A 26,020-nucleotide genomic window follows, 5' to 3' on the forward strand; every position below is an offset into this window, starting at 1 on the left:
GCAGTTTGTGCCGGGCTTCTCCTGCTCCCTCTGTCTCTGACAGTGATTTTTTTCGAGACAAGGAACAAACGTGTCAAGATTCACAAATAGTCTGGCTCGCTGGCCAATAATTCCTACTAGGGTTTTCAATTTTTCTCCAGGAAGAAAATCTCCAGACTGCAAAATAATACTTGCTTCACAGGACACGGGTATCTGCTTTTGGAAATTACCAGTTGCAACAAGACCCAAGTTCTCGGTCACAGGCCGAATACACAATATGATCAGCACTGCTAATCAACAACTGGGGAGGGATCACAGGACCCTGGAGCCACCTATGTTTGGGGCCCTTCAGGGGATGGGGCATCTAATCTCCAACCTGCTGGGAGGATAAAGAGCACATCTTTAATCATTAACCTCTAGGCTTTGCTTGAATACTTCCTGCGAAACATTGCTCATGACTTGGTGGGGCCCTTAATTCCACTGAAGTGTTCAATAATGAGCACATTTTCGTCACCTGGATTCCACTTACTAATTTTATTTTATAGGACTAGTGTTCCAAGGAATACACTCCAGGGAAGTCTAGTCTGTGGCAATTCTTTGATCCCACCATCCATCCATCCATTCAACCATTCATATACCTAATAAATGTTTATTGAGTGCCTACACTGATAACATTCTAGTCATTGGGGATATAGCAACAAGCAAAACAGGCCGAAACCCCAAATTCATTAAGCTTACTTCTAATAGGGGGAAAATACAGAAAACAAACAACCAACATATTAAAACAATAGTTACACAGTGTGTCAGAAGGTGATAAATGCCAAGGAAAACATGGAAAACATGGAACTTGGTAAAGAGGGTGGAAGGTGCCAGGGGAGCGTGTAGAGGTTGACACTGATACAGGGTATCCAGGGAAGGCCTCATTTGAAAGGACATCTGAGCAAAGACTTAAAAGAGTTGACTTAGCCAAGTGGATAGTTGGAGGGAGAGCCATTCTGCGGCGAAGCAAAGCAGTGCAAATGCCCTGTGGTGGTGGCAAGCCTGGTGGGTTCTAGGAATGAGGAGGAGCTTGTGTGGCTGGAACTGAAGGAGAGAGAAAAGAGTTAAAGTAGAAGGTGGCAGGGCTAGATCAGGGCCCCACAGGAGACACTGCAGGGTTTCTGTCTTTAGCCCTGAGTGAGGTAGAAAGCCAGTGGAAGGTTTTCAACAGATGCCTGACAGGAACAGACTTACACTTTGAAAGGATTATTGTCATCATGGTTGAGAACAGTCTAGCCTAGAGGGCAGGAGTTGGTAACCTACAGCAAAACTGGGCCATGCTCATTCCCTATGCAGTGTCTGTGGCTGCTACTGCACTACAACAGCAGGACAGCAGCATTGCAGTGGAGATTGTATGGCCTGCAAAGTCTAAAATAGTTACTAGTAGAGTCTTTATAGACAAAGTTTGCTGACCCTTGTTCTGGGGGAGGGAGGGGAGTCAGTGGGTCTAGTGCAGAAACACAGGACTCAGATGACTGTGACCCCAGGACAAGAGTGAAATGTTGGGGTGACACGAAGTGGTTAGATTATGAACATTTTGAAAGTAGCCCTAGAAGGCTTTTCTGATGGATTGGCCACGGAATAATAGAGAAGGCGACAACCCCAAGCTTTTGGTTTGAGCAACAGGAAGGATAGAATTACCCTTACTGTGGAGGGCAGTGTGTTTGGGGTAGAAGATCAGCAGTACGGATTTGGACATGCTAAATTTGATATGTCAGAGGAACCCCTCCTTTAACCCTTTTACGAATATAGTATAACACTGATACCTAAAACCAACAGGGACCCTTTGAGAAAGTGTGATTACAGGAGAATCTCATTCATGAACCTAGATGCAAAAATCCCAAGGACATCACAAGCAAAGGGAATTTAGCAACTGACAAAAAGGATACCATACCATATCATGACCACTGAGTTTATTCCAGGGAATGCAAGTTTGTTTCAGCATTCAAACATTAATTCATATTTTTCACTTTAGCAGAAGAAAAAATGTTATGATTATTTTAGTTGATTTAGAAAAAGATATATGGTAAAATTAAACATCCATTTATAACAAAATCTTTAATATTCTAGGGATATGAAATATCTTGATTGACCTGGTTAAGGGTATTCATAAGAAACTTCCAGTATAAACATCATCTCTGATGGTGAATGTTGACAGATTTCTGTTTCATATCAGAAATCACAGTAGGGATGCCTACTATCATCACTTCTAACCAAAACTGCATTGAACATACTAAGCCATGTGCAAAAAGAAATAGAAAGCAGATGTCTTTATTCATAACTAATATGGTTATACATTTATAAAGCATCCAAAAGAATAGGCAAACATTAGAATAAGAAGAGAGTTGGGTAATGTTGCTTAATACTATATTAACACAAAAGTCCATTTTATTCCTGTACTTGCAAATAATTGGAAAATGAAACTTAAAAAATGATTCCAATTATATCATACAAATTTGAAGTATATAGGAACAAAAAACCATAAAAATATTTTAAGTTCTCTATGAAGAAAATGAAAGTTCTATTTGGTTATTAAAGAAGAGCTAAATAAATGGAGAAACACATCATAACTGTGGATGGGCAGACTCAAATATTGTAAGTATGTTAATCTTCTTCATATTGGTCTTTAGATTCAATTTATTTCCAATAAAAACCCAGCTGGTTTTGACGTGGATCTTGGCAAGCTGATTCTCAGCCACATATTCCTAGAAAGGACTAGGAATATCTAAAAGATTCTTGAAGAAGAATAACAAAATTGGGGGATTTGACTTATCAGATATCAAGACTTATTAAAAGCCACAGTATTAAGATAGTGTAGTTTTGGTGTAAAGGTAGACAAATCAAACAAAGGGCTCTGAAGTATTTGGGAGATCTTATTCTTACATCATATTTTATGCTATCACAGCTGGGATTATTCTTATAGTCCTATTTTCCAACTCCTTGTTGGTACCTATCATTGACTTTGTGTTAATTTTGTGTCAAGCAACATCACCAAATTTTTATGAATTCTAATATTTTCCTGATTCATTTAGATTTTTACACACACAATCCTATCAGTTATGAATGATGACCAGCCAACAAGGGGCTCCCTAGAAGCATCTATTCCAGCTTTTTTTTTTTTTTTTTAAGTAGTCTCCATGCCTAGCATGAAGCCCAGTGTGGGGCCTGAACTCACCAATCTGAGATCAAGACGTAAGCTGAGACCTAAGCAACCAAGAGTTGGATGCTTAATCTATTGAGGCACCCATGCACCCCACATCCATTCCAGCTTAATGGTCATAATGGATGAGAGAGAATCTATGGCAATGTAGGCTGTGCTTGAAAGAAGAGAGGGAAGGAAGAGGGGTGTTCTATCCACACCTAGAATCTTTCCAGGAAAATCTGTTCAAATGCAGCTCAAGATCTTTCTACGACTGATTTTTTTTTTTTAAAAGGATGCAATGTGATGTCATACTTCAGTTAGTATCTGGTTAAATGGGGAAAAAAATCATACAAGGCACCGGCACAGTATCTGACACATGATTTGTGCCCAAAATATAGAAGCTCTTCTCTATCTACCATCACACCTCTTCTCTCCACCCCAAGCTCCCACCTCAGAGAGATACTTTTTCTCAGAAATACCCCATGTAACATACATACTTAGACATTTCCTGAGGTGATGGCTGGTTCCGAGTCTGTGTTGAAGTCCTCTTTAATGCACTTGCCTTTTTTCAACTCAAAAATGAATTTTATCATGAAACAGTAAACTGTCTTGACATTGTGCCAAGGGAAGTTGCTTTGTCAAGTTTAAGTGTGAAAGAGTTGTTTCCCAAATGAGAAGAATTTAGAAGATACAGAGGATGACTTAAAAGTCATATGCTTATTTCGCTACATAGTATTCAAAGCTTAAACATATCCAGCCACATTTAATGAGAACTGTTAAGGACAAAGGTTAAACGAATTTCAAAATAAGTCATAAAATAGTACATGTAGCTCCAAAATACATCTTTGTTACTCATACCCATGAGTGAAGATGGTTTTGCAGTGTAAAGAAATGTTCACATCGCAGTCCCAAAACTCAGTGCCTGCACTGCGCCTTCTGGGAAGACTTCCGACATCACCCTTCTTCCAGAACACCCAGTTGGCTTTGGCTTCCTGCCCTTGCTCCCTTGGCACCTCAGTTATATCTCTTTCATAGCACTTTTCACACCATGCTGATTGTTCTTTTACTTCCCTGTGTCCCTCACTAGACTATAAACTCGTGAGAAAACATTCTATCGTTTATAATATCCTTACAGTCTGGCATACAGTAGGCACTCAATAAATACTGGCTGAATGAATGAATTCATTGTAAAATAACAATGGAAGAGATGGTGGGCCTTTTTAGAAATTTTTCAGAATTCTAACTTCAGAACATTTTCATTCCGAATGAATTTCATGATGTCACACAAGGCATTGGAGCATGTTCCCCCCCCCCTTTCTCTTACCCTCAGAATAAATTTTAAGGAGTTCACCATTTTTTTTAGTAGCACTTCATTCAGGAGGGACCCATTGAATGTCAACTGACTAAAATTCAGCAACAACAGATACATCTGTGATCCTTTGGCCTAACACTATTGTGATCACCATCCTACCACTGCCAAACCATGCTGCAGTTTGTTTGACCTTCATGACCCAAACACTCTCTCTAAATGTCCATCATTATACTGTTCACACACACTGTTCACATAAACATAGTTTATGTTTGTGAGCAGAATAAATCTAAGGTAGATAGCAAATATGACACATCTTCACATCCTTCAAGCCTTATGAGCATGTCTGCAACAGGACCATGCTCACTTGAATGACAAGATTCCCGTGCCGATAGCCTCCCTGTATACTATAAGTTCAAGTACCATGGTCACAGGCTTTAGGACCTCGGTTCATTCTGGTTTTTAAAGGAATGGATCTAAATAATAAAAAAAAAAAATACTTACACGGTTGGTTGCATTGTTTCTCTGATTTTTCTATATGCTAGTAAGGATGCAGATCCTACTGTCTGTATAATTAAAGAAACAAACAAACAAAGCTGCAGGCTTCCACCAGAGGGTAACTGCTTGGGGGTGGGGGTTGGAGTGAGGGCACAAGGTTACAGCTTATGGGAAAAAAAAAATCAAATTTGGCCACTGAAGTTCCATCCCTCTTTGCACTATGAATATCCTCTGGCTCAGGGCCAACCACGTAGAAACTGTTTCATCCTCAAGCTGGAGAATGAGCAAAATCATAAACAGAATTAATTCACACTTAGTGACAGCCCTAATTTTGTCTATGGTATGTGGCCCACAGATTAATTTATTTTCAGAATGAAAAAGAGTAAGCATCAATAAATAATACAGAGCTCAAAACTTCCAAAAGGTGCAAAGCAGAGAAGGGACCCTGGTGATTTAGGAAGGAGAATGACATTTAGATGTAATATCTGAAAAAAAAATCTGTTGGAGTCAACAGTAGGAACTGTTCTCATTCATTGTAACATGTAAGAAACTAAAAGTCTCTTTTTTTTTCTTTTTAAGTACAAAACAATCCACAGGGAAAAAATTCTGAGGTAGTGTCAGTAAGTCACAGGAGAAAGCCATATTTGTAGCAAAGGGTGGTTGGATATTTGGGAAAATGATTTCATTTGCGGGACTGATTGTCTTTATGGACTTTTAGTTTTGGTAAAAAAAAAAAAAAAAAGAATTACCGGGTTGTGTTTTAAGTTTTAGACACCCATCAGAACCTTCCCTCGGCACCTCCCACATAAATGTGATTGCATGTGTGACAAATAACTTTTGTCTTCACACATGAACCAATGGGTCTGCACTCAATAGGCCCAAAGAAAAGTCTTTCTCTTCTGAGAAACTCAAGGCATGAGTTAAAGACAGCCATGTGAAAATGCTTCACAAACGTGTCACAGATGAACGAACACCAAGACAAACAAATATGGCCAAATAAAGGTCAACACAGTGATAATGAGGCCAGTCACCAAATACTTGCCATGTACTGCTCTGGAACCCAAAATCATATTAAAGGTTGTTAGTAGACATCTCATGGAGGAGGTTAGAAATCATACAAACAAGAAACCTTCAGTGATCATCTGATATTTGAACAATGGTATTGTTTTACAAATGAAAAAAATTGAGACCCAGACAAATTGCCATATCTAAAAGGAATCAAGGGTACGTATGGCTGGGTTGACAGTAAAATGAAGAGTTTCTTGATTCTGAGCTACTTCCCATTCAACCTTGATTTCAATCCCACTTCAATGGAGTGGGCAGCATGGTTGCCCCGAGAACGTCACATTACATCAGACCCTGGATTCACAGCACTGTAGAAGTAAGCTGACAGTTGAGACCCACGAGGCGAGCAGTACATTGCCAGATTCACTTCAGCATGATAACGTACAACAGGAACCCATGGCCACGTGCAGAACGCAGGAGGTGCCATGCTTTATATCCAACTCATGCAAATACAGAGGTGTTTCAGGCTACGTCGAAGATGTAGCTTCATCACAATAAAGAAGGGAGTAGTGTGCCTATCTCGTGTAGCATTCTAGCCACAAGAACTCTAAGAAGAGGTTACTTAGAAAGCATCACCTCACCTGCTTTACAAGAAAAATATGTAGAAGACTGCAACTCACCCAAGTGTCAGATGTGGCTTCCCTAGGCTACAGACATCTGCAGGCTGCCCTACCATGTAACTGTGGAGAGCATGGGGGTGGCCCAGGAAGCTTCCACAGACTTTGAGTCTCAGAGTCAACATGTGACAACATCAAGACAACCCTCACTAGACTTCTTTCTGTATCATGAGGTACAGAAATTCTGAGAAGTTTTACAAATCCTTGATCATCTGATCATCTTTGTTGCTGAGAAGATCAGAGTATGTGAAGGCAGAGGTGCTGGGGCATGAAGCACTCACAGGAAGATACAAACACTTGTATCTGCAGAGAAACTGGTAGTGGAACCAAATGTATCCAAAATATATGGTTTTGCTCAATCGGCTATCATATTTCTTATCCTTGGCCTTCTTAAGCTCATGATATTGACATGGAAATACCAAAATGAGCTCTAGAGATGGGTAAAAATTAGCACAAATATCTATAAATATCATCTGGCAATCATAATAGGGAACTATTTTATTTCACCTAAAAGTCTTTCTTCTGCCAAAAAAGACTCAATCTGGGCTCAGGACATATTTAAAAGACCATATTTTTATAATCAAGAGGCTTATAGAAAGAAAAAAACAAGGTATAAAGGCATTTTATAGATAGAAATAATCCTCTGGAACACCCAAATCCCAACTTTTTAAAGGAATAAATATAGAGCTTGTTTCTGATTTCAAACATATCCAAAATAATCACCTATCTCTATTTAAAAAGATATATAAATCCTAGGCAAGAATATCTTTATTTAAAGAGTCTGTCTCACTCTATCTCCCGCTCTCCCTTTTCATTACTTAGCATGTAGGTTATGTTAAACTTTATCCTTAATGAGGGAGTCAAGCCAAACTTCTGTGAGTTGATACACTGCCTGGAAGGCTATGATATTCTTAATAATTTATAGCTTCTAAAAGAACCTCATCATCCTTTCATGACTAATGGACAGGCTATAGGTATTTACTTTGGAAAAACAAGCATCAAATACAGGATTAAAAAGAATAATATCAGTTTTATAAACACACTTCTTAGGAAATAACAGGTGTAGTTTCCTTTATAATACAGTTTTTGCAGGGTCACTATTGTCGTTCTAAGTTTATTATAACATATTAACTTTCCCTAGCTTGAGCGATACAGCAATGCCCCTGGAAAAATACGGTAGAGTGGAAGACACTTTGTCTCCAAGCCTATGACTGGAATGGAAATTAATTTTATAATGAAAAGTGAGAATATTTTCATTGTAGGGGATGTGTAACCATTTAGACATGGAAGTGTCCCTAAACTAATATTTGAGGAAAATATGAAATGCCACAGAGTTTGTTCCCAGCCTCATCCTGCGGGTGGGAGTCTGTATGAGTGCAATGTGTGTGTGTAGGGCGAGGAAGGTGAGGAGAGGATGAGAAGCAGAGGCTCACCTGTATTCTCCAAAAGTGCCATCGTCTTCTTTCATAGGCTGGATTTCAGGATCAGCATGAGCATCTTCCTTTTCTTTGACTAAAAAATTTCAAGGTGATAATATTACCTAATGATTCTATGTTTCCTTATTCAAAGTTGTAAAGAGCGCACTCTGACATGTACAGCAGTGGAAAATGATTCTATACAACAACAGATGGATTACGTGCCCCTGTATATGCTTCGCTGTTTTAGTCTCTTTGTTAACATATAAAATTGACTTCCTATGAGCATCTGACTGATGAAAGAGTAAGTTGATTTTTTAAAAATATTTTATCTATTTATTCATGAGAGACACACAGGGAAAGGCAGAAACCTAGGCGGAGGGAGAAGCAGGCTCCCTGCAGGGAGCCCATTGTAGGACTCAATCCCAGGACCCCGGGGTCACGATCTGAGCCAAAGGAGATGCTCAACCACTGAGCCACCCAGATGCTCCTGAAGGAGCAAGTTTTATATTTCTAAGATCATGCTCCTCTTTGACCCGTCTATTTATTTAACTCTATTCAAGGCTACAAATGGTTTTAGCAAATCTCTTCTTTCTCGGATTGTTTTTCTTGTCACTGAAGGGGAAATGGCAGGTAAAGAAAATAGAAATTCACCAGGTCCACTAACCCGAACAAAACATTAACCATAGAGGAAAAGCGATGTTATACATCATTATATCAAGACTCATTTCACACAATAGCTCCTCCAGAAGATGTCCTGAACCTTCCCCCTCTGCCTGTTGGTTTTAGATGCCACTGTAGCACCCATGACTTATGTAGAGCCTAAGGAAGCAGAGTCACCAATGTCTTCAGAGAACAGATTAATTTACTCCCCGAAATACCTTCCTATCCTTCACAATGTTTAGGCTCCCATTACGTAAAAAAAAAGGGAGGGGGGATCAAAAACCTTTTAGACAGAAAGTCCAAATTTATGGCTCTGGGAAAATACACTTATTGCAATCTATATGATTATTCTCATACTTTCTTTTATTTTCTTTTATTTTTTTTTTAGTATTTTATTTATTTATTTGAGAGAGAGCGAGAGCACTAGAGACAGAGCAAGCACGAGTGGGGGGCAGAGGGAGAGGGAGAAGCAGGTTCCTCATTTGGGGCTTGATCCTAGGATCCCAGATCATGACCTGAGCTGAAGGCAGATGCTTAATTGACTGAGCCACCCTGGCGCCCCTCATTATTTCTGTATAGTTGAGGATAATTATGCAGCATTATAGGGCAATTTTAATCTTTCTTTCTTACCTGGGTATTTACCACCCTTGTTTCTTCTGATGAAGCAAACAATCAGCAAAATTAGGATAAGGAGAGCGACAGCACACATGAGACCAATGAACCAGCCCTGAGTCGCAATATCCACCTGCCGGCTTGCCATTGCTGGAAAACAAATCAGTGGTGTCAAGGGGGCACAGGTTACGGGGGAGATGAGTACTTTTGTAGTCTCTTATAGTAAAAAGCTACCATAGTATATGAGTTTTTATACGTTTTACATGTGGCCCCAAATTGCAATCTGTCAGCTATCAATCAGGAGTTATATAAAAATTTTGAAAAATCATTAATTAAAAAAATTCAAAGAGCGAAATCTGAATGCTAATGCCTATCAAATGCTAACAAATCCTGCTAAGCACTGTTCACAGTTATTTTAACTATATATTCTCAGTAGAAACATAGTCCCCAGTTTTTAAAAATACTGTCCACAGATAAACTGTACATTAAGTACTATGATAAGAAGGTAAGACCAAATTTTAAACAGAACAGAATGTATACATCTAACGGAGTATTTTTCCTTCAAAGCAACCACTTTTGGAGGCTAACATGTTATTGCAACGATGTTGCCATTTTTCAAAAAGTTTTGGAAATCTTCTTTTAAAAAAGACTTTCCACACAAGAAACCTGTCCACATAAGATAGCCAGCCTTGTTAGTTTATATAACATCTCAATTTGCACCTAAAACATTACTTATATATGTTGTTCATCTCACTTATAAGAGTTAGTTCTAAAAATTTTTTGGAAATTTCTGAAAAATCCAATTTACCCTCAAAGGATCAATATTCAATATTCAATATTGCTTTGGATCCATTTAAGAAACGTTGAAAGCTATCTTGATCAGTGGAATCATTATTGGAATAAATCGCCAGCTTAAAGAGAAAATACTCATTCATATGTATACATATTCTTTGTCTTTATCTATTCTGTTTGAGTCAATAAACGTGAAGCCCCTATTCAACTAGTCACAGTATGCAAATCTCCTAAGAAAAACACAGAATAATTAGCATTTCTGGTATTATTCAAAAGTGTCAATCAAATGGGACAAAGTGCAGCATCAATGGCTATTCAGATATGCCCATGAGGATTTGTTTAAATAAATTAGAATGAAACTTTTTTTTTCAAAAAGCCTTTATTTTTTTTCTTTCGACCGTAATCAAAGTAAAAGGTTTTCTTATTTTAATTCATAAGCATGCCTAGATCATGCTTTTAATTTGATTTTCTTGCGAATGCATTTAACATGGTTGGGTTGGGTATATGTGATCTCTGGATGCAGAACCAAACATAGCTACGTAGATCCCAGGTTCTGCTCTACGCTGCCAAATGAGCATCTCGTTGCCTTATTTTTCTCCACACAAAGCAGAGGGAGAAAAATGAAATGCTTAAGATCAAGTAGGAAGAAGGATAGGAAGAACATGTGTATGTGTGCTTAAGAAATAAAATGAGAAGTAGAAATACTTCTGGAATATAAACCACATGCCAGTAGCCTTTCTCAATTGTCACTGGTGCCTCATTGGTTCAAGGGGTTTCGAATTGTATCAGAATCTAGATACAACTGAGGCAGGAGTGTAGAGAGTGCTCTCCTGCATACATATACCATAACCATGATGACGATGGTGATGAAGACAGGGATAAAGAGAGCTAACATCCTGAAACTCCTACTATGTGCCAGCTACAGTGCTGAGGGCAACTCTGATTTATGCTGATTTAAGCACAACTATACTTTGGGGTGGGCAGGAAGAACGAACCTGTGCCTGGGGAACTGAAAGAACTTGCCCAACAGCTGGAGTTTGATGGAGTCTGTCCAACTCCAGAGATACTAGCCATTATGCTCTACTGCGCTAATGTATTCCAGAAAACATGTCTAGACATCAAATCTGCGGAAGTCTTTATGAAAAATAAAAAGCTATAAGTACTTCTACATTCCGAGACGGGCAACAAGATTTTAAAAGTCCAGCATTCCATACTCCTTGGCAATACATTTTTTTTTTCAAATTTGCACATGATCTTTGATTGTGTGCTTTTTACCAAAACTGAGCCCGAAACCAACTGGTGTAAGTCTATTGAGCATTTGATTGAAGTTAAGCAGTCCTTGCTTTTAGTATGCTTAATCATCGGTAGCCTTGTTGTAAAAGTTTCTGCATATACATTTTCCACCCAACTAAAAGCAACCAATAAAGGCAAAACACACTAAGATACTCAAGTGCTAGCATACACATTGACTTATAAAGATGGTGATTGCCAAAGCTGAACTGCCTGCTGGCAGCTTGCTATGTGCAACTATGCAAGAAGTGGAAATGTTTCTTTGACAGTCGATAAAGGAGCGTCCAAACTGATTTTGAATTTCTACCTCCAGTCTAAAGAAAAAGAGCATAAAATATTTTCCTAACCCACTAAAGATGAGGCAACTTAGTATGCTAAGAGGTGCTTGTTTGTGCACGCTCACAGATACACACACTAGTGCACTAGAAGTTGGTATAAAACAAAAATTATGGAAGTGAAAAATAACTTCTATCAACTTCTCATCCATAGAAGAAGGGATCTAAAGCCCAGAATGACTATGAGGCTTCAACTCTCTAGGACGCTCTAAAATCATCTTAACCGCAGATGCACACACAAAACCCAAGTCATGGCCACCATTGTTCATCACACACACACACACACACACACATACACCTGTGGGGCTTTTCTTCTCAAACCCAGGTATCAGTGGGCAGGTACTCGTAGGATTGAGTACGAGAGTTAAAGAGAATTTTCACTTTATTTAAATAAAGTGAAAAATACAATAAAATTCTGATCCTGTATTTCTTGAGTAATCCATAAAGCAATAAATTAAACAAATAGACAAATATAAAGAATATGAAAAAAGAAAAAAAAAGCCAGAAGAATGAAATTTGCTTTGTTTCCTAGAAGTCAGTTTTAACAAGTGTTCTGCTGGCACACTGCTTGCTGTCTGACCTGTGCTCTGTGGCAGCAGGTCTCTGAGGAAATGCTCTTGGATGCTTAGAGTAACGAAATCACGTGGAGGATACAGGGTGAATACATGGCTATATATGAAGAATCCGTTAAGCATAAAAATGTCCTGTTGAACTAAAATAGTTAGAAATGTATAGAAAGAGCAAAACATTTCCTTGGCCAAAGTTTGGAGGCAGTTCAAACCATCTGGTTCAGACCAAATTCATGGTATTTGCTCCCGGAGGTAATATGTTATCCAAGGTCACTAGGGTTAAAGCAAGACTTCTCTTCCTCAGAGTTACAGCTGCATGTAAAAGGTGATGATAACTGGCTGTGGCCTTGTCCTATCTCTCCGTTGCTGGCACATAAGGATGGCCCACCCATTACAGCTGCTCACCTTGAAATAGCTTCCACTTGTAGATGGAATTATAGGTATAGCAACACTGGAGAAAAATTTTTTTCCTAAAGGGTTTGCCTTCTGTCCTATAAAAGGACCAAAAAAAATGCCACATTTGATGTCGTTGATAGAATCCAATTCGAGCTAGAGCTGCAAGCTAGGTAGACTGGAGCTTTCAGGGGTCCAGCATAGCTGAACAGACTCACCAAGTGCCAAACCAAGTGGTCATTCCAACCTGTTTCCCTTGGGGCATGGGCTCTGGGACCCCAGGGATGGGGGACGTTGTGAGAGCCTCTCCTCCAGCGTTGGAAAGCTGGGCCTCGAACTCTGGCTCTCTCACCTTCCAGCCAGGTGACATGCCACTGACCTGACATGTAAGTGAGAACTAACACCGCCCATGCCATAGGATTGCTGGACGGAATGAATGAATGAAACCATGAAGACCAGTTGCCCAGTAGAGATTCGAGCTGAGTAAATGCTGGCACCGTGACTATTGTTAGCATTCCAGCTATCAATGGATGAAATGTCTCCCTGAGCTTTCAGTATTTTGAAATGAAAAGCCACCGCTAACAAAACACACCCTGTAATAACAACTGTGAGTTGATACCCCTCTTTGAAGTCTAATGCAATGCTTTCCTAGGGCTCTGCACACAGGCGGTTGTGAAAGCGCAAGGAACAAAATTACAGAAAAGTGATTTTCCCTTTAAACATTATGATTTTCGCTCATGAATAGTTTAAAATGTGGTTTAATAAGTAACCGAGTATTACCTTTGATTTCTTAAATCCCTCCTGATTGTAGATCTTATAAATGATACATGACTTTAAATGACTTTGAAAATCATCAAGCTTGTGTAATGAAAGACACACACAAAATGCATTTTGCCCACAGGTTCTACAGCAAAGGCAGCATCTGCTCAAGAATTCATGAGGCACCAGAACAGAAGTAACACGGACGGATGAATCACAAAGTGAGACTGTGCCACACAGACCGTCTTTAAGTAAGCAGGGAATTATTCTCCATCTTGTGAGTTAGTGTGAATGTTCTTGCATCTTCCATGAGCACTTTCTTTATTTTAGAAACCTCAATCACTTCTCGTCTATCATGATACCGTTCAAATAACGAAAATGATGCAGGCGGTCCAATCTGGTGTGGTCCCAATGAGATACACGACTAGAACAATTTCTCATTCAAGTATGATAATCTTGACATCAGTTGTCTAACCAGACTGCAGGGTTCTGCTGGATTACAGTCCTTCTGCCACAAAACATTGTGACTTTGTCAATGTGTTATTTTAGCTTCAAAAGCATTTCAAAAATTCCATCCTAACTCCAAGAGAAAGCTGACACGTGTAAAGGATGGGAGACATTGGATTACCTAAATAATGTAAGTTAGGAATCATTTTTATCTCTGCTTTTTTTTTTTATCTCTAATGGTTTTTGTCTGTGCCGTGATTAGAAGATGATCTGCTCAATTCTGTAATTCATTTGCTATGAAGAGCCAATGACAATTAAAAATGCAAAGTCCCAACCCAACTGGGCCCCAAAGAAAGACACTCATGACTCTCCCCATAACACAACTCCACTAAGTCCTTATCTCCAACTGGAACGCTCAGTGGTTTCACCTCTGAGTATGAGCCAGAACTTGTGTGCACCTCACCTGGGCCTGTCTCTAAACACATCCTCTGAACTCACAAAACCAGAATCCCTTCAGTACCAACTCAAACTTTATATGTTCCTGGCATCACACACCTTAACTTAAAGAAGCTCCAAGAACCATTTACAATTTCTTTCCTCCATTCTTCTTTGTCTACGGGAATTTTGTGAAAACAACAATCTTGAATATTTTAAGGAACTGGAAGTGAATTAATGGTTCAGGAAAATTCTCTTCAAGCCAAAAACAAAATCTAGGCTGTGTAGGCTTTAGGTGATTATAAATCTAGTCATACCAGATAAATCAACTGAAATGAAAAACTACAAGAAAATGTTCTCAAAGAAAAATGGACTGGATATCCAGGTCGCATATTAATTGCATACATTCCCATTGTATTAAATCTTCTTTTTAATGCAAAGGAAACTTCTTTATCTGCATCTCGCCTTATGAAATTATTGAGTTTCTCTAACGATGTTTATGAAAAGAATTGTATATTAAATAGTTTAAGTGAACTATGGAAAGAATTGTTTATTGAGGCTCACAAGATGAATCTTTGGTCAACTTAAATGCTTTCAAATTTGTCCAAGTTATAGATTAAACTTTTCCCGAGTAATCATTTTCCTAAAGGAATAGTTATTTCTAAAAATAAAATTAATATTTATTTATTTCTAAATATATTTATTTATAAAGACCTGACCAGAAAGTTGGACAACATTCAAGCTGTTATTAATAACATTCTTTGGCCGCCCAGTTTATCATGTGCAGAGCACGCTGTCCTGAGGGGCGGGCATGGGTTTTCATCAATGGCTAAAAATTAAAATTGCCCTGCCTCCTTGTGGATGTGCATGGGGCATACACTGGTGCCTAATTTGGGAATGCATTGAGCATTGAAACCTAATGGATGCTCCCTTCAAGGTGTTAGTTTGCTGCAATTTCTGATAAAATTCCATTGGGTAGTATGAGCAATATGACTAGTCAGTCTGATCTTTGCCACTTCAAGGTCCAATGTGAATGAACTTTTCTTCTTTCCTGCTTGTACTTACAAATATAAGTTTCACTATCTTACTCTTGTTTACAAGTTGTGGGCATAGACTAGGTATGAAGAGAACATATGCAATGGAACATATTATGTCGTTTTTATTTTAATAACATGAACGAAAGAGACTCCTGGCTATGTGTAAAATATATAGTTTGATGGTTCAGTTCACTAGAAGTTTTTTAGATAAATACGATTCAGTTAATTGGATCGAGTTATTTTTCAGAATGATCCATAGGTAATTCTTAAAATGGTTCTTGTCCTCTTAAAAGGCATCCCCTAAATTAAAAATAACCAGGTAATAAAATTGCTTCTTACTGCCAGCAACATAGTATTCAACATAAAAGTTCACGGGCTCTGGCCCCTCAGACTCTCAACTGATACTGGCACTGGTTTCAGCAGCTGTGGCACTAAGTGTGCTGATCCTGGGATTTACTGCTTAAGATAAATATACAATAGAAGAATAAAACAAACAAGGAATCGATCTGCAGCATCAGAGACACAAATAAAAAATAAGATGAAGTACCCTGAAATTGTGCGAATAGAATTAGATTTATCGCTGAAATTTAGGGCTTACTCAACAGCAATAGGGCATAAATTAGTAATCAGGACTAATGATGTACAATATTTAAATTGATGAGTTCTGTTACATGGGTCTTGAACGATGTGAACTGTTGTCCATTAGATACAGTCTCAGGAAAAATCAGCCCTCATCTACTGACACATGTGGGGGCAGGGGGGTTAGCTGAGCAATGCTGGAGGTAAAGGTAACAGAATCTTACTGCAAGGTCAACCCGAATACTAGGTGGCTGTTTCTCAATTCTACTTATCATCTCACTGTGAGTGGTATTTTTTTTTTAAGATTTTATTTACGAGAGAGAGAGAGAGAGAGAGAGAGCATGAAAAGGGGGAGGGGTGGAGGGAGAAGCAGACTTCCTGCTGAATGGGAAGCCCGATGCAGGACTCTATCCTGGGACTCCAGGATCATGACTTGAGCCAAAGGCAGACACTTAACCCTCTGAGCCACCCAGAAGCCCCTCAGTGCAAGTCTTAAAGACTTTGTGTTGTGCTGAGGAAGTATGCTTCTTAGACCTGGGGCTTCTGATCTGTTTTGAGTCACAATCTTCTCTAAGAATCTGCCGGTGGGGAGTTCTGAGATCTCAGGTAAGAAATACCAGCTTTAGAGACTGTTGGATGGTTAGAGCACACTGGAAGAGAAGCTGCCAAGAGAACTGTCAAATATGGGCCACTTGGGTGTCTCAGTCAGTCAGGCATCTGCCTTTGGCTCAGGTTGTGGTCTCGGGGTCCTGGGATTGGGCCCTGCACTCGGCTCCCTGGTTAGCAGAGTGCCTGCTTCTCCCTGTCTTTCGCCCTTCCCCCCTGCTTGTGCTTGCTCTCTCTCGAATAAATAAAATAAAAATCTTAAAAAAAAAAAGAGTTGTCAAATATACTTTATCAGAAATTTGAAAAGAAGGAATCAAAGTAATAAGTGTTTTACTTGACATACCCTAGAAAGTAAGACAATCTTACCCAAGTGTTCACTACATGTCACGTTCTGGAAAATTGTGGTACAATCTAAATGGCTTCTTAAAACACCTAATTATGGACATGATGTGACACTATATGCCTACTACTGAGTAAAGGTGACATCTGCAGCCATTAAAAGGTATGATTTGGCTATATGAGGCTGACCATTCTCTGGGCCTTCTCACAGCGGCCTAAACTAAAAATGACATATTTACAGATATCTTAATTTGAGTAGTCACAAAAATAAGATCAATGTATTATCCCAGAGAAAATGCCCTAGGATAGTAAATCAGAAACTGTCAAAGGGTTGACTTAGCCTCTAAAATCAAATTCCAAATTATGGAATTTGGAAGCTAAAGGCCTCTACTGAAATTAACTTAATGGAATAGCATTTCTTAGGATCAGAAAGAGAGGTACAGACAGTCCCCGACTTAATGATGGCTTGGCTTCACATTTTTTGACTTGACAATGGTGCAGAAGTAGTACATGTTCAGCAGAAACCATACTCTGAATTCTGATCTTTTCTGGGGCAAGTGGTTTGTGGAACGATACACTCATGAGGCCGGGCACGGCAGCCAACCACAGCTCCCCCTCAGCCATGCAATTGTGAGAGTGAACAACCAATGCACTTACCACCATTCTGTACCCACACGACCATTCTGTTCGCACTTTCAGTACAGTAGTCAATAAATTACATGAGATAACTAACACTTTACTATCAAATATGCTTTTTGTTAGATGATTTTGCCCAACGGTAGGCTAATGTAAGTGTTCTGAGCCCATGTCAGACAGGCTAGGCCAAGCTATTTTTGGTAAGTTGGATGTACTGAATGCATTTACGACTTAGAATATTTTTGACTTATGATGGGTTTATGGGGATGTAATCCCACCATAAATTGAGTAAGTTCTCCATGTTAAAGAGATTAAATAATGCACTTGACCTCTGAGATATAGTCCTTAGCACAGTCCCCCTCTGTGCTAAGGCTGGGAAACAGCAGAGAGCAAAACTGATTATGGAATTATGTGGGGTCCTTCTACAGACCTAATTAATTTCATTGTCTAAGATTTTCCTCTTAAAGGAGTACATAATGATAGGACTATGATCAATCAACAGAGACAGTAAATATGAACATGTATGTAAAACATCAGTGGTAAAGGTCTCAGGCAAAACATTAATTTTCTTCATGAAATTTTGGAATCACTGAGGAATTTAGTCTTGGCGTATTTATGAGAGATGTCAAGACACAGTGAAAATACTTCCAACAGAAGGGCATTTAGCCAAAAAACCCCCAAAAAACCGAAAAACCAAAAACCAACCAACCAAAAAAAAAAAAAAAAAAAAGCATTTAGCTTATTCTTAGCCAGAGAAGATATCATACTTCTATCACAGAGGATTCCAATGTCCCTTGCTTTTACCCTCCACTCACCCACTTTCTTGACGTGCCAGCCAAAGGACTGAGTGTCATTTCTCACTGGGGCTTTCTGCAAAGCCTGCCTCTAGTCTCTCTCCCTACCCTAAGTCTTTCTTTGTAGATCCCACCAGCGTAGCTACCTACATGTTAGCTTCCTGAACTGCATATGTGATCCTGTCACTCCCTGTTTAGTCGATGGCTCATTTCTGCCCACCGGTAAACACTCTTTCCTTCGCGAGACATTTGTGGTCATTAAGGATCATTCACATCTGACCTCATCTACCTTTTCAGTCCCGTCTCTGGGTACAACTGAAATATCCTGTGGATTTTCAAAGCTCAGTCCTTTGCTTATGCCTCCTACCAAGCATTTATGCACCCCATGCCCCTGATTTATGTGTCCAAATTCTATTTGTCTTTCAAGGCCTGATTCAATATTACTATTATAATGAAAGTCTTCTTGATCCTTTGGGCAAAATAAATCGTTCACTCCTCTATGCTCAGATAAAATATTGTTCAAATGTTCAAATTACGAGTTTAGCATCCATTTTTACTTTTTTTTTTTTTTTTTTTAAGATTTATCCATTTATTTGAGAGAGAGCAAGACAGCGTGAGTGAGGGGACAATCTCCAAGTGACTCCCCGCCAAGTGCAGAGCCTGAAATGGGGCCTGACTTGGAGCTTGATCCCATGACCCATGAGATCACAAGCTGAGCTGAAGTCAAAACTCAGTCACTCAATCAGCTGAGCCACCCGTGAGCCCCTATTTTTTCTCTTTTTTTAATGTGTCAGTCTCACCTGCCAGATTTTTAGCATATCAAAGGCAAGGTCTGTCTTACTATCCTGATACACAGTGCCTTAAAAAAGGCTAGTACAGGGACACCTGAGTGGCTCAGCAGTTGGGTGTCTGCCTTTGGCTCAGGCATGATCCTGGAGTCCCAGGATCGAGTCCCACATTGGGCTTTTTTTTTTTTTTTAAGATTTTATTGGGCAGCCCAGGTGGCTCAGTGGTTTAGCGTCGCCTTCAGCCCAGGGTGTGATCCTGGAGACCCGGGATCGAGTTCCATGTCAGGCTCCCTGCATGGAGCCTGCTTCTCCCTCTGCCTGTGTCTCTGCCTCTCTCTCTTTCTCTCTCTCTCTCTCGGTCTCTCATGAATAAATAAAAATCTTTTAAAAAAAAGATTTTTATTTATTTATTCATGAGAAACACGGAGAGAGGCAGAGACACAGGCAGAGGGAGAAGCAGGCTCCTTGTGGGGAAGCCCAATGCAGGACTCGATCCGAGGACTCTGGGATCAAGATCTGAGCCTAAGGCAGATTCTCAACCACTGAGCCACCCAGGTGCTCCAGGCCAAACTTTAAACTTGATTTTTGTTTACATATATTCTTTAGCTTTTCCTTGTTTCTTGTCCTCACTGGTAATGGTGGGAACAGTTCTGGTGAGAGTCTGACCACAGAGAAGATTTGTCATCGGCTCCTTGGTGCCTGACTCTGCTCTGTCCTAACTGGCTGACCAGAGTCCACTGCTAGTTACGTCAAGAATGATGTTCAGCTCCTGACCTGCTAGTCTCTCCCTATTCCTGTACCCCAACTTGTCACCTCACAATTGTGTTCTGATGACTGGTCCCAAAGATAAGAAAATGAAAGGCTACAGGTAAAGCAGTGTCCATCCATCAGCAACACTGGCCCAGAACTCAGATTTGTTAGCTACATGTTTTCAGATCATTTCTATAGATGCCTTCACAGGTTTATTTCCTAGGATCCAGACCCTGAAACTATTAAAAAGGACACAGAAATTGAACAGATGCAGCTAAACAACTATGACTAGTACACAGACAGTGAAGGCTTACGCAAATGAGGACATGGATCCAAATAAGTGACTCCTAAAGATCTCAGGAGGGTGTCCACGTTCAAACTGAGGAGTGGTAAGGGAAGGGGCGGGTATGGTGCAGGACAGCTGACCGGATTGTCCTGGATTCTACTTAGTGGTTTATTTTATTTATTTTAAAGATTTTATTTATTTGAGAGAGAAATAGCAAGAGAGAGCACAAGTGGGGGGTGGGGCATGGGGAGAGGGAAAAGCAGGTTCCTTGCTGAGCAGGGAGTCCGATGCAGGTCTTGATCCCAGGACCCTAAGATCACAACTTGAGCTGAAGGCAGACGCTTAACTGATTGAGCCAGCCAGGTGCCCCTACTTTGAGGTTTAAATGCTCCTTTTGTAATTATATATTTGTAAGATTGGGTTTCATTAACATCTCTTAATATCTGTAAGAAAAATTTTAAAAATGTAAGCTCAGATGCGTCTCTTTTCTCCTCTGATCAGAGGTGACATGAAGCCTCTAGAGGCCGATGCATCCAGAGCAGAGGACATCACATGCAGGTTTTCTCTCAGCATCTCTTATTATCTTTTTTGAAAGTAAAAGCTAAACCACAAACATAGTAAAATTTAGCAGGATCATAGAGAACTTCCCTTTTTCTCCTCTCTCAGAGAGCATCTAAACTGAATGGAGAAGAAAAATAAAGAGAATAGAATTCATGGTTAAATAAAGAAACAGAGATTTTTAAAGAAAGAAAACCCAGGAGAATGAATTATTTCCTGAGCAGCTAAGTCTTAAGGCAGATGCCATCACTTTATGCAAGTTATGTTTAATGACTAGCGCACTGTTAATAGAAGCAAGGTACAAAATAAGGCTTAGGTTTTTAAAAAACATTTAAACACTATTTCTCTTTGGGGCACCTGGGTGGCTCAGTGGTTGAGCGTCTGCCTTTGGCTCAGGTCGTGATCCCTGGGTCCTGGGATCGAGTCCCGTATGGAGCTCCTTGCAGGGAGCCTGCATCTCTCTCTGCTTTTATCTGTGTCTCTTGTGAATAAATAAAGAAAATCTTTTTTAAAAAACAAACAAAAAACACACTATTTCTCCTCTTAATCTGAGATCTATCCAATTTCAACATTAGGGGTTTCATAAACCTTCTGACAGTCCATTTTGGCTTGTCTCTATCATCATAAGTAACTCACAACTCAGTTTAGTAACATTCAATGGTAGACTCTAAACTATTTTAATGAAGATTTCTCTTAATTGGTTTTAATTCATGATCATCGGTGGGTAATTTTATTCCAGTGAATGCCTGCCCTCCCCTAACATGGCAAATCAGTGGGAGCCTCCGGCTCGCTCACAGACAGCCCTGCTACAGCACAATTAACGTGGCTACAGACTCCAGGCAGAGCCACAGGGACGCGTCCACTGCGTCGGGAAAGAGGCCAGGCTTTTTCTGGAATGCTTCAGTGAAAGGTTTCCAGGGGAACAGAGCAGGGAATTATTGTAACACAACCAAGGACTTTAATTGATATCTAATTAAGCCCGGCAAGGCGTGGACACGTAAAAGGGAGGTTTATATCTTTCTACACTACAGAGGAAATTTTGAATTTTTACGACCTCGTTCTTGCAAGTCTAAAATCACACTGATAACATTATTAAGATTACTAAACGTGGCCATAGTTCCTATTCAGTCCCTTCAAAATCTATCTGGTCTACATTTTATCATTTACCAAAGCTATGAATAGAAGATTTCTTTAAAAAAAAAATACAAGATCTGAATCAGGCCTACACTCACCAGATCTGAGTAATTTTGGGAAGACTCCCAGCTCTTTTAAAAAGCTAAGAGATCAACCCATAGCCAAGGGCCAATGGCTGAGTTCTCTGGGGCTGCCTCAAGGGTTAGACCTATCACAGTGTGTTCGAGCACTGCCCTCCCAACACACCTTTCTCACCCAGAGAGCTGAGAGAAACAAAAGAGCACAGATGTACCCCACTATACCCCGGGGGGAAGAGACGTGTGCAGTTTGGTGAAGACAGGATGGAATAACACAATAGAGTAGAGCATGCAGGTTGATGGGAAGACTTGCTCGGAGGGATCCTGGTGGGCAGACTGTGGGTCCCAGGCCAGCTAGAGGGCATCTCTAAGCTGAGACCCCGAATGGATGATGTCAGCAAAGTATACACTGTGTCTACAAGGAGTCTGGCTAAATCAGATCAGGACGGAAAAAGCTCAGCCGATCTGAGCTCTTACAGGGTATTTTCATCACAGGACGAATATTTCTGAACCCTGAATCCGTGGTGTGGCCACAGAGAGGATTTGCGACAATCTGCAGTTTGGGTCCTGTCTGAGCCAGCCACAATCCTCATCCCATAAAGGCTAAGATGAGGGTTTGGACCAGGGACAGGCCTTGTGGAAAAAGTGTGAGTAGAATTCAGTGTGTGGCTGTTTCTACTTGTAGAAAAGACCAGACATTAATTTTAAAGCCAAGATCTTCCAAGATCTTTCTCTTCCATTTGGTGTTTCAAAGCTCATTTTATATCTTTTTTTTTTTTTAACCCATGCTGCACTTCGCCATGTTGAACATTGCAAATTTCACACATGTATAAAGTCATGCAGATGAATTATTTTACCTTTGCCTGCACCTACATCACGTGGAAGATTACCGGCTTTAATGAAGGGAAACAGAAATAGGACACTATATAGTTAGATGCAACACACCCATGAGCATGTAAAGCGATATAAAAACACTTATTAAAAGGCCAAAGCATGCAAGAAGAATGACGTGTCCCACATCAGGTACGGGGGACAAAGATACGTTGGTGTCCCCAGACTTACCCAGCAATCAAACCCACACATTACTCCATTTTCCTATTACGTAACAAGGCTTAGGGTATTTCAAGCCAGTTTTTGGGTAGAAATGTCAATTCTTTATGCTAGGGAAGATAATCATAACCCTGAAGTAATTTTACAATTTAGAGACATGCAAAATCAGAAAATCTTTCATAAATTTTTTGGACATCCTCAATGAATTTAAATTTTTTCAAAATAATTTTTTTAAAGTAGGAAAGGAAGTATTAATTCCTTTTCTTGACACTCCAGTGGGACTATTTTGCTTCCTCTCTACCAGATGGCATTCCAAGATACAACGCCCCGTGCTCAAACACAAAATAAATGAGCTATTTAATAACCATTTCACATTCCTTGCTAGAAAACCTCAACCAGGATGTGTCACTCCTGGCGAGTGACTCAAGGCCAGAACTAGGATTACATTTATTTATTTGTTACATAGATGTGTGTGGCGGTGTGCACACTTATGTGCATGATGTGTATGTGCGTGTGTGCGCGTATGTACGCAAAGTTGTAGACAGGAGAAAACGTTGCCGTGAACTTTGAGTTCATGCGTGGCAAAATGCTGTGATTTCCCACTCTCACTTCAGCATTTTAACGTAAGCTCCAAAATTTCACACAGACTCGGAAAACAAATATCCAATAGTTATTCTAACATGAATTAAATAATTGATTCTGTAGATGTCAGGATGAGAAATTACAACAAAGCGTTTGCATTAGTTGGGTAAGACGGCTACTCCGTGGGAAGAAGCAAAGAGAAGGCACACACTCAGGTTACAGACTTTTGCCTACAACACTTAGAGTTATGGGAATTTTATACATACCCATCTTACCTTCATCCACAGTTGTCACTGCCTCCTCTGTTATTTGACTTCCTGATCCGGCCGCTGTTTGTGCATAGAAATAAAACTTATACCGCGTGCTGAAATTTAAATTTTTTAAAGTCCAGCGCGTCTTGTTGGCAGGAATTTTCAGATCCACCAGTGGGCCTAATTCATGCGTGCTGTTAACTGGCAATAAGAAATAACAGAGAAGTGCATTCCCCATTAATTGCCATAGGCAATTTAACCATTATAAATAAATGTGTCATCCAAAAATGCCAAACTTGGATTACATTCACTTTGTAATCCATTTATTTATTTATTTATTTATTTATTTATTTTAGTCACACAGAGAGAAAGAGAGAGGCAGAGACACAGGCAGAAGGAGAAGCAGGCTCCATGCACTGGGAGCCCGACGTGGGATTCGATCCCGGGTCTCCAGGATCGCGCCCTGGGCCAAAGGCAGGCGCTAAACCGCTGCGCCACCCAGGGATCCCCTCGCTTTGTAATCCTATTCACTCCTTGCCTGACATGACTGTCGGTAGCCGTTGACAGCTCCTATCCTATGGCAAAGCAGGGGGAAATATATTCCCCATCAGCTTATAAACTAGGGGAATTTCACAGCTGAATTCCAATCGCATTTCTTTTCTCTGTGTTTTTGCAGGTGGTGTCACATATTGATAACCCCAAACCTCATCCTCAGAGGCCTTGTGCCAAAGGAACCCCCCCTTTTTCTTTTCATGTTTTTTGTTTTATCATTTCTAGTTATAGATAACACCTGCCTAATCCAACAATAGCATCCACCCCACACTCAAAGGTCTATGTGATTCTACTGATTGCTTAATTTTCTTTTTTTTTCCAATAAAATATATTTTATTTAAAAGCTGCAAATACAGAGAAATGAGGACAGGACAATGTAGTCTTCCCTTTATATCCTCCATTTCGGTGATGCTATTTTATCTCAGCCATTTTCCTTGACACAACTTTGCTCAAACAAAATGTTCTCATCATGTGTCCAAGTACTTAAAGGCTTAAAATCAGAATTTTCTAAAACATGAAAGAGCTTTCAAAAAGGTAATTTTCAAAAAAAAAAAAAAAAAAAGAAAGAAAGAAAAGAAAAAGAAAAGGTCATTTTCAGGGTTAATTTACTCCTCCAATAATTTTTAAAATCTCACACAAATCAAAAATTCTAATGCAACCACTTCAATTTTAATTCAATGATTTTAAAAATCAGAATAAATTCCTTTTAGGCAAATGGTTGGATATTTTTATGCATATTATAACTGATTGCTTAATTTTCAACAGCATATATGTCTTTAGAAAATGGGATGTGAAGTTCCTTCTGGAATACCACTTGAAGGTATATGTTTCTAACCTACAGCTCTAAAGAAATAACCAGTTTGTATTTTAAGAACATGGCTAACTTTTTTCTCTTTCCTAAACCATACTTCCCCCTTCCATTTTCCCAAGAACTCACTTGGCTGATATTTTAAGGTGTACTCAGTCAAAATGCCGTTCGGGCGGCTCGGTGGGTCCCATTCCAAAGTGAGCGAGTCTAGTGTCGGGTTAACAATCTTCAAAGAGGAAGGAGCACTGGGAACTTATAATGAGAACACAGAGTCAACAAAAGGGTTCGGGATGTTTCCAAATGTATTCGAGTGACACACTGCACCATGTTCACACCATCCCCCAAGGTCTTCTGTAGTCTCACTCTGGCTCCCGATTCAGCCAAAAACCCACTAGCAGAAACCTGTGACAGGAACTTGTTTGGCTATTTTCCTTCTCTTCTTTCTCATCATTTCCATCTAGATTCATTAAAAAGCCATCCTCCAAAATACACTGAGACTTTGCCTTTCTACGGATCCAGACCAATATTGCTAAAGGAGACAGTCCTCATTTCGTAAATGGTGGCTCAACAAAAGCAGACTGGTGACTAAGTGGAACTACTCTAACCAAACCTTTGAGCAGATGCAGCTGTGTTCTGGACCATTAAGAACTGTTTTCTCCTACAAACCAGGGGTGTCCAAACAGCCAGCACACCCTGCCTGCTGGGCTCTGGGCGTGAGCCAGCCTGCCCAGGTGCAGAGAGGTTCTTATCCGGAGAGCTGACAGCCGCCCAGGACCCTGGGGCCATGGACAAAAGCCCTGGTGCTGCAGACCCGCCTCCAGTCCGGGGAAGGCC

At 39.9% G+C, this 26,020-nt stretch overlaps 1 protein-coding gene across 50 annotated transcripts in view; it reads right to left on the minus strand.

Moving 5' to 3' along the window:
- Window positions 1-26,020, minus strand: part of NRCAM (neuronal cell adhesion molecule) — a 274,938-nt gene that overhangs the window by 3,720 nt on the left and 245,198 nt on the right. For 15 of the 50 annotated variants that reach the window (XM_072759997.1, XM_072759986.1, XM_072759976.1 and 12 more), the window contains 5 exons: window positions 25,316-25,438; window positions 23,842-24,027; window positions 22,801-22,836; window positions 9,358-9,489; window positions 8,083-8,161 (listed from right to left, as the gene is read on the minus strand). In XM_072759997.1, the coding sequence (XP_072616098.1) occupies window positions 8,083-8,161; window positions 9,358-9,489; window positions 22,801-22,836; window positions 23,842-24,027; window positions 25,316-25,438 (556 nt within the window). Of the gene's footprint in view, window positions 1-4,972; window positions 5,036-8,082; window positions 8,162-9,357; window positions 9,490-22,800; window positions 22,837-23,841; window positions 24,028-25,315; window positions 25,439-26,020 lie in introns of those variants that run through there. The other 35 variants (XM_072759980.1, XM_072759990.1, XM_072759983.1 and 32 more) reach the window with 5 other exon arrangements.

This window comes from Vulpes vulpes, chromosome 5 (genome assembly GCF_048418805.1).
Source record: "Vulpes vulpes isolate BD-2025 chromosome 5, VulVul3, whole genome shotgun sequence".
NCBI lineage: Eukaryota > Metazoa > Chordata > Mammalia > Carnivora > Canidae > Vulpes > Vulpes vulpes.